We start from the raw sequence: 17,156 nt of genomic DNA on the forward strand, positions 1-17,156 counted from the left end.
ATTTTGGTTAAACATTTCCCGATGAAGTTTAATGTATTCATTTGGGGATGATAATACAAACATAATTTTGGTGAAGCAAAGTGCCATGATAAAAATAATGTTCTTGCTAAATGATGAATCTTATGGAACAGACAGGAGAACTTGGAACTGTGATACCTACATAATTTGCAATTCATCCAAAGAGGTTGTGATATTCCACCAATTAAAATAGAAGATGTATTGCCAAAATTTACAAAACACACACACAGAGTAACTAAGACACAAAATGTATCAGAACAGTAGTAGTCATTCTCTCTTTGCTACCCATCATCAACTCTGTTTCAGAAATGCTTGTGCTTTTGAAGAACTACTTTGTAAATCAACTTTAGTGTTCTCAAATAAAATCATAAATGAGATTTCTGCATATGTCTTTTGCTTAAAATCAGTTGAAATGTTTAATCAGAGAAGTCAACAAATGGAATACCAAAAATAAAAAAAAAACCCTAAAAAAAAAAATCAGCATTTGAAGCTCTGAAAATGTGTAAAGTTACTGAAAACACAGCTTGCAACAGAAAATCATTAAAATATATCCCTCTGAAAACAGGAAGAAACTGAACAAATTTTGTAATGAGGACTCAAAATTTTATAGACTTACTTTTGACATTCTATAGTTGATCTTTGGAACATTTCAAAGTTTGAATCTTTTGATGGAACAAAATTGAGAAGGTCTACTATTTTCTAAGATCTAAAAATGGCAAAACATTCAAAAGAATTGGAGTCAACTTATGTGACAAATTTTGTCTTATAACAATATTTGTCAAAGAAAGGCACTCTCAATAGGAACAAAGTGATAGAGTATGTAAAGAAATGTGGACAGAAATGGAAATTTCAAGAAAAAAAGTAACAGAAAAAAGATCTTCCTTTTCTCAGGATTTGCTCTGACATTACTAGAAAAAGCAATCAAAGATGTCAAGAATCTCAAGCTTAGTAACCACAAATGTAACAGAGAAGTAGACCAAAGTTTACTTTATAAAAAGTATCAATAGATTATATTGAAAAAGATGTACTCTTCATCAAAATATTAGTGATACAGTATGAAAGATAAATAAAGCCAAAAATGCCTGAATAAAGTATACAAATATATAACAAGAATAATTTTCCTGTTTTTAAACATTCTGAAAAATCAATATAAAGTCTTTTTATTAAAAAAAAAGAGAGAGAGGGCAAAATAGAAACAAACTTAACTACAGAGAACAAACTGATGGTTACTGGAGGGGAGGTGGGTGAGGGGCTGGGTTAAACAGGTGACAGGTATTAAGGAGGGCACTTGTGATGAGAACTGGGTGTTGTTAGTGATGAATCACTAAACTGCACACCTGAAATTTATATTACACTGTATTTTAAACAGAAAAATGGAAAGAAACAACAGTCTTTTTATTTTGATTTAATGTACACAGATTTTATTTTAGAAAAAATAAAATAAGTAATAAAATAATAAATAATAAATAAAATAATAAAAATAAATAAATGGTCATTCTTTCATTCCATCTTTGGAATATGGGCAAAAGTCCATCTTCTATAGATGCTTCAAGCTGTATCAGGGCACAGAAGGGCCTCCGGAATTCCATTCCAGGCCCTGACATGTACACAATGTAACTGTTGGTCCTTTTTTGTAAGTGGGCATGGGGCTGGTAGTATCTGAGGTAGTTCTGTATTTAAAATTTTGGACACCTTCTTGCATCATGTAATGGTACCTAACATTATTAGTCTTGCCTAACATTATTAGTCTTGCCCCTAAGTATCAGTAATACTGTGAGGTCCATTTTTGTCATCCCTCCTAAAATAGATCTGATGCTAGAGAGTATCCAAGAAAATAGGCCAGCAAACCAATTCCAACCCCCTAGATACAGAAGGATGGGCTGTTGTAGGGTTTGCTACAACTAAGTGACTTCTGTTGAATTCTACACTAGTTACAACCTGCATGGTGGTGTTAATATAAGTAGAGCAAGAGGAGTTGGCTACCACGGATATACCTCCTTGTTCAGCTAAAACATAGTCTAAGGCTACTCTGTGGTCTACTTACCGCTTTAGCCAAGAAGTCCAGAAATTTATGTAGGCTGGTGAGGAAGTTAGCAGTTTCATTAGCAATGAGAATTAAGGAGTTAGACAAATTTCATGCCACATGTTGATGAATGGCAACTTCTCACTGAGAGCAAAGTACACCCAAGAAATAGTCATCTCCATCTGACATTTCCCCAGGGAGGTCCCACCTGACACAGGTGAATAATTTGAAAGAGCTAGTCCAGTGGTCCACTTTGGACTTATTGTGGACTGAGAAGGGAGTGGTAAGAACTTCTAATGAGCCAGTGCCCTCCATTGTCCAACTGTTCAAACAATCAGATGCCCACAGGGTCTTTTGATTATCCACTCGGAATAACAGGCATGAATGTTGTCTGTACATGAGTTATTGTGGCAATTTATCTGAAGTTTACCTCAAGTTGTCTACCCTAGGCAAACAACAAACATTTAAAGACAAGCAGAACTAGAATCTCACGCTCGCAAAGGTGTGTTACTGAAAGACAATTTTTCTTTCTAAAATCACTGCCCCTCCCATCAAAGATAGCCAAATTAAGACTAATTTGTTTGTAAAACAAGTCCAGTTTTAATGAACATGGCTTAATTATTTACACAAGCACAGAAAGAATAGTGATTGACAATATAAATTCTTTAAAATCTGTTTCGTTGGAACTTTTTATAAGGAATTTCAGATAGAACTTCTAATAGTCTCTCAAGGCCAGAAGCCAAGTTAAATACTTGCCATCAGATTTGTTTGTAATACCTATTTATTTAGGTGAGTTCTTCTTCTCCAGGTCCCCCAAATATCCTGACATTCCGGAGGTAACATTCTTTACTCAGTGGGTAAGGCTGCTGGGAACTATGTAATCAAGGTACCAAGCCAACATTTCCAAGGGCCCTATTTGCTCCAAAAAGTCAACCGTAGTCCCTTAAAGCTGTTGGGTCATATCTGAATCTATGCATGTCTCTCTCAAATATGACATTCCAGTCAAAGCCCTGGTAATCTAACCAATGTTTTCAACGGTGTCCTGTTACAAAGAGAACAGATTCTTACTGAACTTATGCAAACAATTATAATTTCCATGAAAGAAAGAATATTCATGGAGAGTTTATGAATTCTGGAAGGTTCGGGTAGACAGAAAAATGTTTGTTTTTTCACAAAGCGATATTTATCATATTTCTATAAGTCATAGATATCTGAAGAGCAAAAGTTTCCTTAAATCTGGAAAAGCAAACGTTAGAGAAACAGCAATGTTTCAAACAAGTCATAAAAACTGTAATCATCTTCAATTCATTCAGTCCCATGTCAGTAATCTTGAGTGCAGCTTTTCCATTAGTTACAGATATTCTTACCCAGTTTAGTATTATGGTCTTGAAGATATCAGAAACCTGTATTTGTCAAAAGTCCTTTTTATGAATCTCCTTGAAGATGAAACACATTAGTAAGAGCATCAGAATCATGGTAAATGACAAAAGACTCATAAATGGACATAGTCAAAGATCTGAAGAGAGTTTATTATAATGAAGTTGACAAGAAAATCCAGGTGTTTGTGTGCGTGTGTGTGACACACATTTCAATAATTAGAATGTCAAGTGGTGACTTTATACCAGAACATATTACAACTTTAGGAATTTTTTTTTAAAGATTTTATTTACTTACATGAGAGAAAGGCAGAGAGAGTGAGGGGGTAAGGGGCAGAAGGAGAGAGATAAGCAGACCCCCCGTGGAGCAGGGACACTCCCCAACCCCACATGGGTCTCAATCCCAGGACCCCGGGACCAGTACCTGAGCCAAAGTCAGATCCTTAACCAAATGAGTCATCCTGGTGCCCCATATTTTAGGAATTTCATTTAATTTCTAGAACAGTTATAGCACCAAACCATACAATATAATCTAAGATTTACCATCATTTGTTTGGCGGTGCTTCCCATGTAATTTAACACACCAAATAAACAAGCCTAATGAGTCAAAAAGACTTCATTAGAATTTAGATTTAGGGGAAGTTTTGTTAAAAACCTTAGAAGGTTTTAAAGTTCTTGCTTAAATAGAATTACAGATCATTAGAAAAATAATTGTCTATTTAACCAATGTGGCAATAAACGATTCTGCAGAAGGTTATATAGTTAACAAAACTTAGCTCCTTTAATAGAGAAGTTTTAACTTTCTTAAGTAATCAAAAACCAAGTAAAGACAAAACACAGAAACTTTGGTTTTCTTTTTTTTTTTTTTTAAGATTTTATTTATTGGTTTGACACAGAGAGAGAGAATGAGAGAGAGAACACAAGCAGGGGGAGTGAGAGGGAGAGAAGCAGGCTCCCCACAGAGCAAGGAACCTGATGCCAGGCTCGATCCCAGGACCCTTAAAGCTGTTGGGTCATATCTGAGTCTATGTATGTCTCTCTCAAATATGACATTCCAGTCAAAGCCTTGGTAATCTAACCAAGGGATCTTGGTAATCTAACCAGGGATCGTGACCTGAGCCGAAGGCAGACTCAGCAACTGAGCCACCCAGGTGCCCCAAAACTTTGGTTTTCTGAGCAGATGGAAAAAAACCCACATTGTTTATAATTTCGTATCAAGAGCAGACTAGTGCACCTGTGTGGCTCAGTCAGTTGAGCATATGACTCTTGATTTCAGTTCAGGTCATGATCTTGGAGTCATGGGATCAAGCGAGCCCTCTATCATACTCAGCTGAGTGTGGAGCCTGCTTAGGATTCTTCCCCCACCCCTCACCACTGATGCACATGTGCTCTCTAACAAAAAGAGCAAACAATCCAAGAAAACTTTGTCTTTTGAACAGAAAGAAAAGCCAAAATTTAATCTTCCATAACTGTACTTTTAAAACTCATTCATTCCAATCCTAGCCTTGACCACACATGAAGTTCTTTTCCAAAGATTCTTCTTCACAAACTTTCTATAATTTTTTTTTTAAATGTTCGGATTTTCTTCCTAAGCCTCTCTCTTTAAATAACTAGTCTTGTCTTAGGACAGAATTACCTTATCTTCCCTCAACAAAAATGTATTCCTATTCTTCAATCCTTATCAAAAACCCATCTTACTGTCCCTACACATACAGTGGCTTTCCTTATCATTTCTAGCAGACTTAATTACACTTAGAATTTTAGTGCTTAGAAACCTTAGTTTCTAGTGAATCTAAGTAGTAACTAACTGTGAACTGTCATCATTCTTTAGATTGAAAAATTTATAAATATGTCATAATTTTTAGAGATTTTTTTTTCATCCTACAACTTTCAATAAAGTACAAAACATGTTTATTAGCAGACCCAAGTATTATTCCCTGTAATAAGAAATGAAAAGCAGATTAACCTATGGCTAGTAAATAATGTTTCAGTATTTATCTTCTTTGGAAGAGGCTTAGAAATCCAATGACTTCAACCCAACTTATCATTGAATAGCAAAACTTCAAAGTTCCAGGTTACTAAAGATTTTGAAAGCTATTTAAGTTTGCCTATAAGCCTTTTCATTTAACCTATTTGCTCTTACCAAATACACATAAAGACTTCGTGAGACAAAATTAACCATCATTTTAAGTCACTTTCCCTGGCAAACTGCAACAGATACAACTCATTTGACCTTCAGTAAACCTTGGTTGAGTAAGTTTTGTATTTAATACTGGTAACTCTGAAGACATGTCTATTTTAATTAAACCAACACCCTTGGATTAGTTTTAATGTCAAACATGGTGCACCTGTGTCCACTAAGAGGGCAATCAGTTTGCTCCCCACCGTCAATTTCACCCGGGGCTCCTACAGGGAAATGTGAAGTGGGCTGTGTAAGTCCAGGGGAGCCCGGGGCCCCTGCATGCTGATCTGAGAGGTTCTTTAGTTTGAACCTCATGAGGAGGTAGCCTGACAGCTTGGGGTGCTTTTTGATCCTTGATGCTGATGGTAGGAGGAGCAGGAGCCAATGGGACCCCAGGCACAGATGATGGCATAGAAGCCAGCTGTGCTGGGTGCCCAGGTGGTAGTGCAGGGGGAGGGGGGGAAGAAGGAGAAGGAGGGGAATGTTTGCCTTCCGTTCAGTGCATGATCCCAGAGTCCTGGGACCAAGTCTCACACTGGCTCCCAGCTAAGCAGGGAGTCTGCTTCATTCTCTCTCTCTCCCTCAACACTTCCATCCCACTCTCAAATAAATAAATAAATAAAGTCTTAAAAAAAAAAAAAGGAGCCAGTTGTGGGAGCTTCCCAGGTGGCTGTGGAAGGGGAGGTGGGGGAAAGGGGAAGCAGAGGCCAAGGCAGAGGTAGCAGGGGCACCGCCAGCAAGACTGAAGGTGGATTCAAATTTGGATGAACATTCCTTGATCCTTGTCTCCTGCCTCTCCCTCTTGCAAAACAGGCTTTTTCTTTGGTTGCTTTTTAGCCCTCTGCACCGTTTATTCAGCATATGCCCTACTGGACTTTCTTTGGGAACAGCAGGAACATCCCCCATCTTCCTGGACAAAAGTTCAGAAAGAACACAGAAGAAATAAAACTGGGACTAAATGAAGCCCAGAGTGCCTCTGTTAGCATTTGTTCTTCCTTGAAAGTTGGGGCCTTCATTGACTGAACCCAATGGCTTCCTAGACACGTGAAGAGAGCCAAGTCAAAATCCCCTCTTGGGAGACAACCAAATGTGAGGAAAAAATCTAGGAGAGCCATTCAGGGGCCATCTTTCCTCTGGGCTTCACATATACACAGGTCAGGTGGGGTTAATAATAAAACTCCATCTTTTTAGTCCCGGGATTACAGCTGCAGGTGCGCCAAACAGAAAAGATCCATCCTAATAGACGCCAAGAGGGGACTGAACTAGATCCCCCCTCCCCCATTTTCACACAAACACCAAAACCAACCAGGTATCTCTCAAATAAACGGACACCCTCCTAAGAAGAGACACTGGTACAAAGTCACTTTAGAGTCATTTCCCTGACTAGTGGTACCACAAATGGACTCAAACAGCTTTATTAGCCAAATGGCGGGAAAACCAGCTCCCAGCACTCAGGGCAGTGGACTTGCCCAGTTGCAGAGCCCAGGGGCTCTTCCCAGTGCAGGTTCCTCTCGGCCTACAAAAAGTGAGGGCAGGGGATGCCTGGGTGGCTCAGTTGGTTACGCAGCTGCCTTCCGCTCAGGTCATGATCCCAGCGTCCTGGGATAGAGTCCCACATCGGGCTTCTTGCTCAGCAGGGAGCCTGCTTCTCCCTCTGCCTCTACCTGTCATTCTGTCTGCCTGTGCTCGCTCTCTCTCCCTCTCTGTCTCTGACAAATAAATAAAATCTTAAAAAAAAAAAAAAAAAAAAAAAAAAAAAAAACAAGCGAAGGCAGGCTGCTGAGGCAGCAGAACGGAGGAGAGAAAGGAGATTCCCCCAAACAAAACTAAGGATCAGCAGCTGTTTGGGACCATCCTTAAAATCACTCCCTGGGGCAGGATAATGGAGAGCAGCTGACCCAGAGAGCAAGCCCACAAACTCACCAAACTAGCGGCAGCCCCGGTGCGCTGCTGAGGACAACTGCTCCCTCCAGCTCTGGACCCGGTAAGCCCTGGCATTGCTGTCGCAGCCAGTTGCTCCTTCCTAGGGAGACCTGAGTGGGGAAGGGAGTGGATTTTGGTGGGGGGAGGGCACGGCCTCCAGCTGGTTTCCCAAAAGCTATTACTCAAACTCTAGTTTGGCTACTCGCTGCTCAAAAGCCAATACTGGAGAGACAGGGATTGGTTGGAAAGAAAAAGTCGCTCTATTCAGAAGGCTGGTAGCCTGAAAAGATGGTGGACTACTGACCAAAGACCATCTCCAAAGTCCTGGGCCAAGCAGGGGATTTTTAAAAAGGGAGCACAGGGAAGGAAGGAGGGTCACCATGCAGGGAAGGCAGTCTCAGTCTCAAGCCGGTTTGCTGGCATCAGGGAAGGTTTTTTCCTACCGTGGCTAAGCTTGATCTTCTGGAAAGACCTGGCTCCCTGTTTCCCAAGGGTCAGTGTTCTGCTGAAATCTCAGAGAAGCTATAGTTACTCAAGCTCTAAGCTGGAAGTCAAGCGAGGCACAGGCAAAGAGTTAGAGATTTGTAACCTATAGGCTGCTTGGAACACAGTTATATTCCTTTGCACTCTCCAAAGTGTCCTAGTATGGGCCATGAATTTTATTGTCACATTAATTGTAAAGCTACATCTTACATCTGCAGTAAAAAGTGTTGCGATCTATTAGTGATGCCTGCTGTGAGTGAATGGGACCATCTTGGAGAATTTTCTAATTCTGGCAATTCTTGCTGGAGACCAATAGTTACAGTAACTCTTAATCCCTACTTGTCCTGTGTGAAGGAAAAATGCTTAGAAGCCAGTGCTGGCCCTAAAGAAAGCCCTAAAGGAGAATTTTCCCAGAGGTCTTCCATAACACAGTTGTTACAGGTTAGAGATTCCCATCGGTCTTAGGAGCCAGGAACAAGAGTTACATTATCAGGTAAGTGTCCGTGTCACCTGGATTCTGTGAATTCAGTGGCTTATGTGACCCCTCTTTATCAGCCTCTTACTTCCTCTGCCTTTTTCTATCTGTCCCAAGAGCTTCAAATGTGAAGCACTGATAAGTGAAAAAGAGAAGGAGAAACTGACAGCTTTTTGACACCATCTGGGGAATCAGTGTTGTGGCCTGAGCAACCCTGCCAGAAGGAAATTAGCCTTATGAAAACGGAATTTTGGAAAGAGGCTTCTTCCTGGACATGGTTGCACAAAGCAGTAGACTCGACTCTCCAGTGTTGGTCTTCTCCATTTCTGGGACCTTGTTGCACAAAGCAGTAGACTCGACTCTCCAGTGTTGGTCTTCTCCATTTCTGGGACCTTTACCATGACTCCACTTCAGCCACTCACTCCTAAGCTGCCATGTTGGATAGTGTCGAAATCTTGCATTGAGACATGCCATTCAGTGACCGCAAAATTCTCCCATTCCTGGTCTCTCAGTCATTATTCCCTTCACATAGGTCTGAAGTAGTTCAGTCTGCTCCCATCTCCATGACCCTAATTCAATCTATGCCCCTCGCATCAGAAACTTTCCAGTGAATGTTCCCCATTCACATGCCTGCTTTCCACCATGTCACCGGCTCTGGATCAAGGAAGGAAGATGGTTGCCTTGATCCGGATCCTTCCTTCCTTGATCCACACTCCACATGCTGAATGATGCTGGAGATACCTCTCTGAGCACCACGCAGTTGGTAGAACAAACTGTCCTGACCATCTGCCCTCTGTCAGTATGTCCTGACTCAGCCCTTTTTCTGCTTTACATACTCTATTTAGAACCTTCTCCATTGTCCTCAAACAATGCCAGTCCCTCAGCAGGCATTCTTGTATGTTTCTTCAAAAGGAAAATAAGAAGTCCTTAGTTGAGAGCTCTCTTAGCCAGTTGACCCTCTATGGGAAAAGTCACGTGGAGCTGCACATGCCCTTGGCCCCTCCTATCTTGTCACCGCTGGAACCATGTCTGCCCTTGTCTCTGGCAGTGCTCTACTTCCTTTCTCTTCCTACCTCACATGACTATTCCCTCTCTACTGAAGCTTCTTTCTTCCTTCTCTGTTGGCTCCTGTCATCAGCATTTAAGCCTGCTCAAGACTTGTTAACCATAAAAAGTCCTCACTTAACTCTTGCTATGGATTGAATTGTGTAACCACCCCCCCAATTTGTATGTTGAATTTCTAGCCCCCGTGTGATGGTATCGGGAGATGATACCCTTATGATGACATTAATGCTCTTAAAAGAAGAGACACCAGAGAGCTTGCCCGCCGCTCCACCCCCCACCACAATGTAAAGACATAGGAAGGAGGTAGCCATCTACAAGCCAGGAAAAGAGCTCTCACCAGAAGCTAACCGTACTGTCACCTTAACCTTAGACTTCCAGTTTTCAGAACCATAAGAAAACAGTTCCTGTGGTTTAAGCTGCCCAGTCTATGCTATTTTGTTTGCGAAGTCTGAGCAGAGCAACCCCACAGTGACTTCCAGCCGCCACCCTAGCCCTTTCTCCCCTTTATAGTCAAACCTATTGAAATAGGCAGTCCTCACTTTCTCTACTCTGCTCATTTATTAATCCACTGACGTTGCAGAATGACAATAGTACTGAAAAAGAAAGCTTAAGTTAGACCACACAAACCAGCACTGTGCTAGGACCCACTTTGTCTGCTCAATGGGGGAAACAGATGACAAGTGAGTAACTGCCTGCTAATTATTTAACTCTAATTAAGTTGTGTGCTATGGTGGGGAAGTGTCAGGTAGACACTATGCAAGTCCTTTCATTTGCCCAGCCCGGTCAGGGCCCCAAAACTGCTGAGAGCATCCCTGGGGTAATGACATGGATGCCATAGTATGGGGATGGGCGGGAGCTTATCCGATTACTGAACAGGGGTGGAAAAGGGGTGAAACATTCCAAGTATAAAGAATAATGTGGAAAATGTCTGAATTAGGAGAAGCATGGTATATTTGAGGAACTGAAAGAAGGTCCCAGGACTGGAGCCTAGGGGTAAGAGGCAGACACTGCCTGAGAGACTGAGAGACAGGTAAGGTCTCAAAGGTTGCACCAGGGCTTTTGATCTATTTTCTAAGAGTGTAATCAGTGATGAATCTTTGCATCCCCTGTCAGGCATAGTGCAGTGCCTCATTCCTGGCAATATTTGCTTGATGATAGAATATCATTTATCTTAACCTGTGTAAGCACACTGGGGAAGTTTGAACTGATTTTCTTGAAAGGGAGGTTTGTTGAATTTGTATATTTAAAGGCTGCTCCAAAGTACTGCGGAATGTGATTACAGAGTCTTGTTTGCTTATTATTATCTAGTGAATTAGTGACTTTATTTTTATATATTGATTACCATGACCAGTATGCCAATTCATGTTTCCTTTGAGGGCAGGGGAAGGGGCAGAGGATGACTGTTGGATACTGGTTTGTAGCATCTATGGACCATTGGTCTCACTGGTACCTTTAGAATCAAGATTACTCTGATAGTTTCTATATATAACTCAAAGTGGAAATTCACCAACGTTTGATTATTTGTGCACTTTAAATGATTCAGCAGAATTATTACATGTGCCCAGTTATTTATTTGTTTGTGGAGCCAGTGATGGGTTTGGAGTGGGTGAATGATGGGGTAGCATTTGCATTTAAAGAAAACCACTCTGCTGGTGGAGTGAAGTCAAAGGAGATATAGTAAATATCAGGACAGTTATCCTTGATATCTAAGCATTTTTCAAAGAGAGAAAAGTCTTTCAGACAATGGGCAGTATTTTTCTCACACATGTTGAAATTAAAGCATTGGTCAGTGGAACCAGTTCAGGAGCTGGGCTTGCCCACACAAGTCCTCAGGATGAAAATGGCCAAGCCCAAACATTGCTGAAGGCAAACTGTCCGAAAGAAGATTCCACTTGGCCTCGGGGCTGTGGGTCTATCTCATGTTGGCACTGATGAATCTCTGACTTTGGCCATCTATATTCCATCCCCATGGTGGCAGCCACCATGGGAAACAGCATGGCAGATGGCGGTGCACAGATTGGAGCAGAGAAATGGAAGCATTTTCATTTTGTTGTCAAGGCCTCCATTAACCAGCTAGTGAAGTGAACGTCAAGCCCTAGAACCTTAGCTGGCATGAAATTAGGAGCCCAAATGAAGATGTCTGAATGTCTGGTTTATTCATGGAGAATATTTTTTCTTTTCTTTCTTTTCCTTCTTTCCTTCCATTTCTCCTCCTCTTTCTCTCTCTCTCTCTCTCCTTCTCTCTCTTTTTCTCTCTCTCTGTCTCTCTCTCTAAGCAAGAGTTAGAGAAGGGCATCCTTCAGGCTATTGGCTGATATCAAATCACACAATATCTCTCCTCCACCCCTTCATCTGAGGGCTACACATTTCTTGAAGATTGATACCCAAAGTTTTCTGCTGGGGTTTAAAGGCCCTGACCAGCGAGATCCGCTCAGATGTCTACTGAATCTTCATTGCTCCCATGCATGCCCCTGAACTCCAGCAATTTCAACTAGCATTTGTCTCTGTACAGACTCTACATTTTCTCCTTTTTATTCTTTCATTCTATTCTATTTTTCACTTTTTTTTTTTTAAGAGAGTGTGTGAGTGAGCGTTTGTGTGAGCTGGTGGAGAGGGGCAGAGAGAGAAAAGGAGAGAGAATCTTAACCAGGCTCCATGCCCAACGTGGAGCCTGATGAGGGGATCAATCTCACAACCCTGATATCATGACCTGAGCCAAAATCAACAGTTGGACACTTAACTCACTGAACAACCCAGGTGCTCCACTATTTTAATTTTTTGAGGAACTAGCATACTGTTTTCCACAGTGGTTGAACTAGTTTACATTCCTACCAACAGTGCACAAGAGTTCCTTTTTGTCCACATTCTTGCCAAAATTTGTTCCTTCTTATGTTTTGAATTTTAGCCATTTTGACAGATATGAGGTGATATCTCGTTGTAATTTGGATTTGCATTTCCCTGATGATGCGTGGTGTTGAGCATCTTTTTATGTGTCTGTTGGCCCTCTGTATGTCTTGCTTGGAGAAATGTCTGCTTACGTCTTCTGCCCCCCCCCCCCTTTTTCAGGTTTTAAAACTGTTTTATTACGTATTAAAAAATTGTGCATTCCACAAACCATAAGTGACTCTTAATCTTACCAAACAAACCGAGGGTTGCTGGGGGGAGGGGGGTTGGGAGAAGGGGGGGTGGGATTATGGACATTGGGGAGGGTATGTGCTTTGGTGAGTGCTGTGAAGTGTGTAAACCTGGCGATTCACAGACCTGTACCCCGGGGATAAAAATAAATGTTTATAAAAAAATAAAAAATTAAAAAAAATTGTGCATTCCAATAATTAAAATCATTTGAACAAAAAATATGGCTCTCTGATTAAACTGCATTTTACAGCCTGCAGGATACCTCAGACCAGCTTGATTTTTACTCTGCATTTTTCTGTCATCCCACCAAGCTTCCTTCACCAACATGCAAGTTGTTTTCCCTCTCTGCCAACCAGACAGGCAGATGGGAGAGGAAAGCACCTTCTCCATTCTTTGTTGTGTAAAGGGGCAGCACAGTCATTTAAACTTGATCCAACCTCTTTGCATCTTACAAAGTTAAACAGCTAAGAGAAGTAAAATACAAAGGCAAGGCTTGTGGAATGTACAGCACATATTGGTGGCACACACCTCATTAGGATTCACCTGTTTCTTCTCCTGTTCAATTGCTTCTTTTGAAGGCAGTGGATTTTTCTCTTGCATTTCTGTCTTCTTCGTTTTCAACTTACTGAATTTCTCAATCTCAGCCATATTGGGTTTATCTGACATGGTTGCAGAGGAAGCAGAGCGAGGTGCACAAGCAAGGGAAGTCCAGTCTGCTCAGTGGCTGCCGTCAAATTGCCTTTTTTTTTTTTTAAGATTTTATTTATTTATTTGAGAGAGAAATAGCATGCATGAGCACAAGAGTGGGGAGGGTTGGAAGGAGAAGCAGACACCTAACTGAGCAGGGAGCAGGATGTTGGACTTGATCCTGGGACTCTGGGATCATGACCTGAGCCAAAGGCAGACACTTAACTGACTGAGCCACTCGGGTGCCCTTCTGACCATTTTTTAAATTGAATTTTCTGTGTTTTTGTGTTGAGTTGTGTAAGTTCTTTATATATTTTAGATACTAACCCTTTATTAGATATATCATCTGCAATATCTTCTCCTATTCAGTAGGTTGTCTTTTTTGTTTTGTTGACTGTTTCCTTTGTTGTGCAAAAACATTTTATTTTGATGTAGGCCCAACAGCTAATTTATACTTTTATTTCCCTTGTCTCAGGAGATCTATCTAGAAAAATGTTATGGCTAATGTCAGAGAGATTACGAACTCTGCTCTATTCTAGGATTTTTATGGTTTCAGGTCTCACATTTAGGTCCTTATTCCATTCTGAGTTTATTTTTGTGTGTGGTATAAGAAAATGATCCAGTTCCTTTCTTCTGTAATGTGGTTGTCCAGTTTTCATACATTCATCATACATTGAAGAGACTGTCATCTTCCCATAGCATATTTTTGCCTCATTTATTGAAGATTAATTGACCATATATTTGTGGGTTTATTTCTGGGCTTTGTTTTCTGTTCCATTAATCTATGTGTCTATTTTGTGCCAGTGCCATATTGTTTCGATTACTGCAGGTTTGTAGTATGTTTCAAAATCAGGGATTGTGATGCTTCTAGCTTTGCTTTACCTTTCAAGATTGCTTTGGTTATTTGAGGTCTTTTGTGGTTCCATACAAATTTAAGGATTATTTGTTCTAATTCTGTGAAAAATGCTGTTGGTATTTTGATAGGGATTGCATTACATCTGTAGATTGCTTTGGGTAGTATGGCCGTTTTAACAATATTTATTCTCCTAATCCATGAGCATGGAGTAACTTTCCATTTGTTTACATCGTCTTCAATTTCTTTCATTGGTGTTTTATGGTTTTCAGCATACAGGTCTTTCACCTCCTTGGTTAAGTTTATTTCTAGCTATTTTATTCTTTTTGGTACAATTATAAATAGGATTGTTTTCTTAATTTCTCTTTCTGCTACTTCATTATTAGCATATGGAAATGCAACGGACTTCTGTACATTGATTTTCTATTCTACAATCTTACTGGATTCATTTATCATTTCTAGTAGTTTTTGGGTGGGGTCTGTGGGATTTTCTATACAGGTATCATGTCATGTATAAATTGTGACACTTTTATTTCTTCTTTACCAATTTGGTTGACTTTTATTTCATTTTCTTGTTTGATTGCTGTGGCAAGGACTTGTTGAATAAATGTGGTAAAAGTGGGCATCTTTTTATTGTTCCCGATTTTGGGGAAAAGCATTCAGTCCTTCCACCATTGCATATAATGTTAGTTGTAGGTTTTTAATAGATGGTTATTATTATGTTGAGGTATGTTCCCTCTAAGTATACTTTGTTGAGGTTTTACCATGATTAGATTGCATTTTGTCAGATGCTTTTTGTGCATCCAGAGAAATGATCATATGGTTTTATTCTTTCTCAGATTGATGTGATATGTTACACTGATTGATTTTCCAATGTAAAACCACCCTTGCATCCCAGAAATAAATCCCACTTGATTGTGGTGAATAATTTTTTAAATGTACTGTTGGATCCAGTTTACTAATATTTTGTTGAGGAATTTTGCATCTATGTTCATTAGAGATATTAGCCTGTACTTTTCTTCTTCTTCTTCTTTGATAGTGCCTTTGTCTGGTTTTGGTATCCGGGTAATGCTGGCCTCATAGAATGAATTTGGAAGCTTTTCTTCCTCTTCTATTTTTTGGAATAGTTTCAGAAGACTAGGTATTAACTCTTTTTTAAGTGTTCAGTACAATTCACCTGTGAAGCCATCTGATCCCAGACTTCTGTTTGTTGGGAGTTTTTTGATAACTGATTCAATTTCATTCCTGTAATTGGTCTGTTCAAATTTTCTATTTCTTCCTTGTTTAGTTTTGGGAGGTTATATGTTTCCCAGAATTTATCCACATTTCTCATTGTTGGCCAATTTGTTGGCCTATAATTTTTCATAAGGTTGTCTTATAATTATTCTAATTTTGAGGTAGTGTTTTTATTTCTCCTCTTTTATTTTGTTTATTTGCATCCCCTCTCTCTCTTAATTAGTCTGGCTAAAGGTTTATCAAATTTGTTGATTGTTTCAAAAACAAGCTCTTGGTTTTATTGATCTGTTCTATAGTTTTTGTTTTTTTCTTTTTTTAAGTTTCTATTTTGTTACTACATTATTCTTTATTATTTCCTTCTGGTTTTGGAGGGTTTTAAGTTTATTTATTTATTTAAGTAATCTCTACACCCAACATGGAGCTCAAACTCATGACCGAAAAGTCAAAAGTTACATGCTTTTTGACTGAGCCAGCCAGGCACCCCGGGTTTTAGCTTGTTAATTTTTCTACTTTTTTCTAGCTCCTTTGGGTGTAAGTTTACATTGTTGGCAATTTTTCTTACTTATTGAGGTAGGCCTGTAGTGCTATAAACTTCCCTCTTGGGACAGCTTTGCTGTATCCCAAAGATTTGGACCATTGTATTTTCATGTTCATTTGTCTCCATGTATTTTTTTTAATTTCCTCATTAATTTGGTTAATGAGGTTGACCCATTAATTGTTTAGTAGTGATTTAGCCTACATGCATTTGTGTTCTTTCCAGATGTTTCTTGTAGCTGACTTCTGGTTTCATAACACTGTGGTAAGACTTCGGGGTTGTTTTTTTTTTTTTTTTTAATTTGAGACTTGTTTTTGTGACTAACAAGTGGTCTATTCTGGAGAATGTTCCATGTGCACTTGAGAAGAGTGTGTATTGTGCTGTTTTAGGATAGAATATTCTGAATAGGTCTGTTAGACTCATCTGACCCAATGTGTCATTGAAAACCATTGCTTTCTTGTTGATTTTTTTGTATGGATGATCTATCCATTGATGTAAGTTGGGTATTCAATTCCCTTACTATACTATATTACTGCTGATGATTTCCTTTATATTTGTTATTAGTTGCTTTATGTATTTGGATGCTGTCATGTTGGATGCATAAATATTTACAACTGTTATATCTTTTTTGTTGGGTTGCCCCCTAATGATTATGTAGGATCCTTTTTTGTCTCTTGTCACAGTCTTTGTTTTAAAAGTCTATTTTGTCCAATGTTGGTGTTGCTACTCTGGCTTTCTTTTCACTTCCATTTGCTTGACCAATCCTTTTCCATCCCTGCACTTTTGAAATGCATGTCCCTTTAGGTCTCATATAAGTGTCTTGTAGGCAGCTCATAGGTGAGTCTTGCTTTTTTACCCATTCACTCTATATCTTTTGATTGTAGCATATAGTCCATTCACATTCAAAGTAATTACTGATAAGTAGGTACTTGTTGCCCATTTTGTTTCTTGTTTTATGGTTGTGTTTGTAGTTCTTCTCTGTTCCTTTTTTTCTCTTCTCTCACTGCTTGCTGGCTTTCTTTAGTGATATACTTGGACTCCTTTCTGGTAGGTTTTGTTGTTGTTGTTGTTGTTGTTGTTGTTTTGTTTGTTTGTTTATTTTTTGCATATCTGTAACCGGTTTTTGATTTGTGGTTACCATTAGGTTTATATACAACATTTTATG

The 17,156-nt window shown here is 39.6% G+C and overlaps 1 protein-coding gene across 1 annotated transcript; it reads right to left on the reverse strand.

The window, feature by feature from the left end:
- Nucleotides 1–7,526: 7,526 nt before the first annotated feature.
- Nucleotides 7,527–13,349, reverse strand: LOC131825586 (thymosin beta-4-like). Its single transcript, XM_059165050.1, has 2 exons — nt 13,209–13,349; nt 7,527–7,622 (listed from the first exon to the last, which is right to left on the reverse strand). The coding sequence occupies exons 1-2, from the start codon at nt 13,344–13,346 to the stop codon at nt 7,527–7,529; spliced, it is 234 nt and encodes a 77-aa protein (XP_059021033.1). The 5' UTR covers nt 13,347–13,349.
- Nucleotides 13,350–17,156: the final 3,807 nt, after the last annotated feature.

The sequence above is a fragment of the Mustela lutreola genome, chromosome 2 (assembly GCF_030435805.1).
Source record: "Mustela lutreola isolate mMusLut2 chromosome 2, mMusLut2.pri, whole genome shotgun sequence".
Classification (NCBI taxonomy): Eukaryota; Metazoa; Chordata; class Mammalia; order Carnivora; family Mustelidae; genus Mustela; species Mustela lutreola.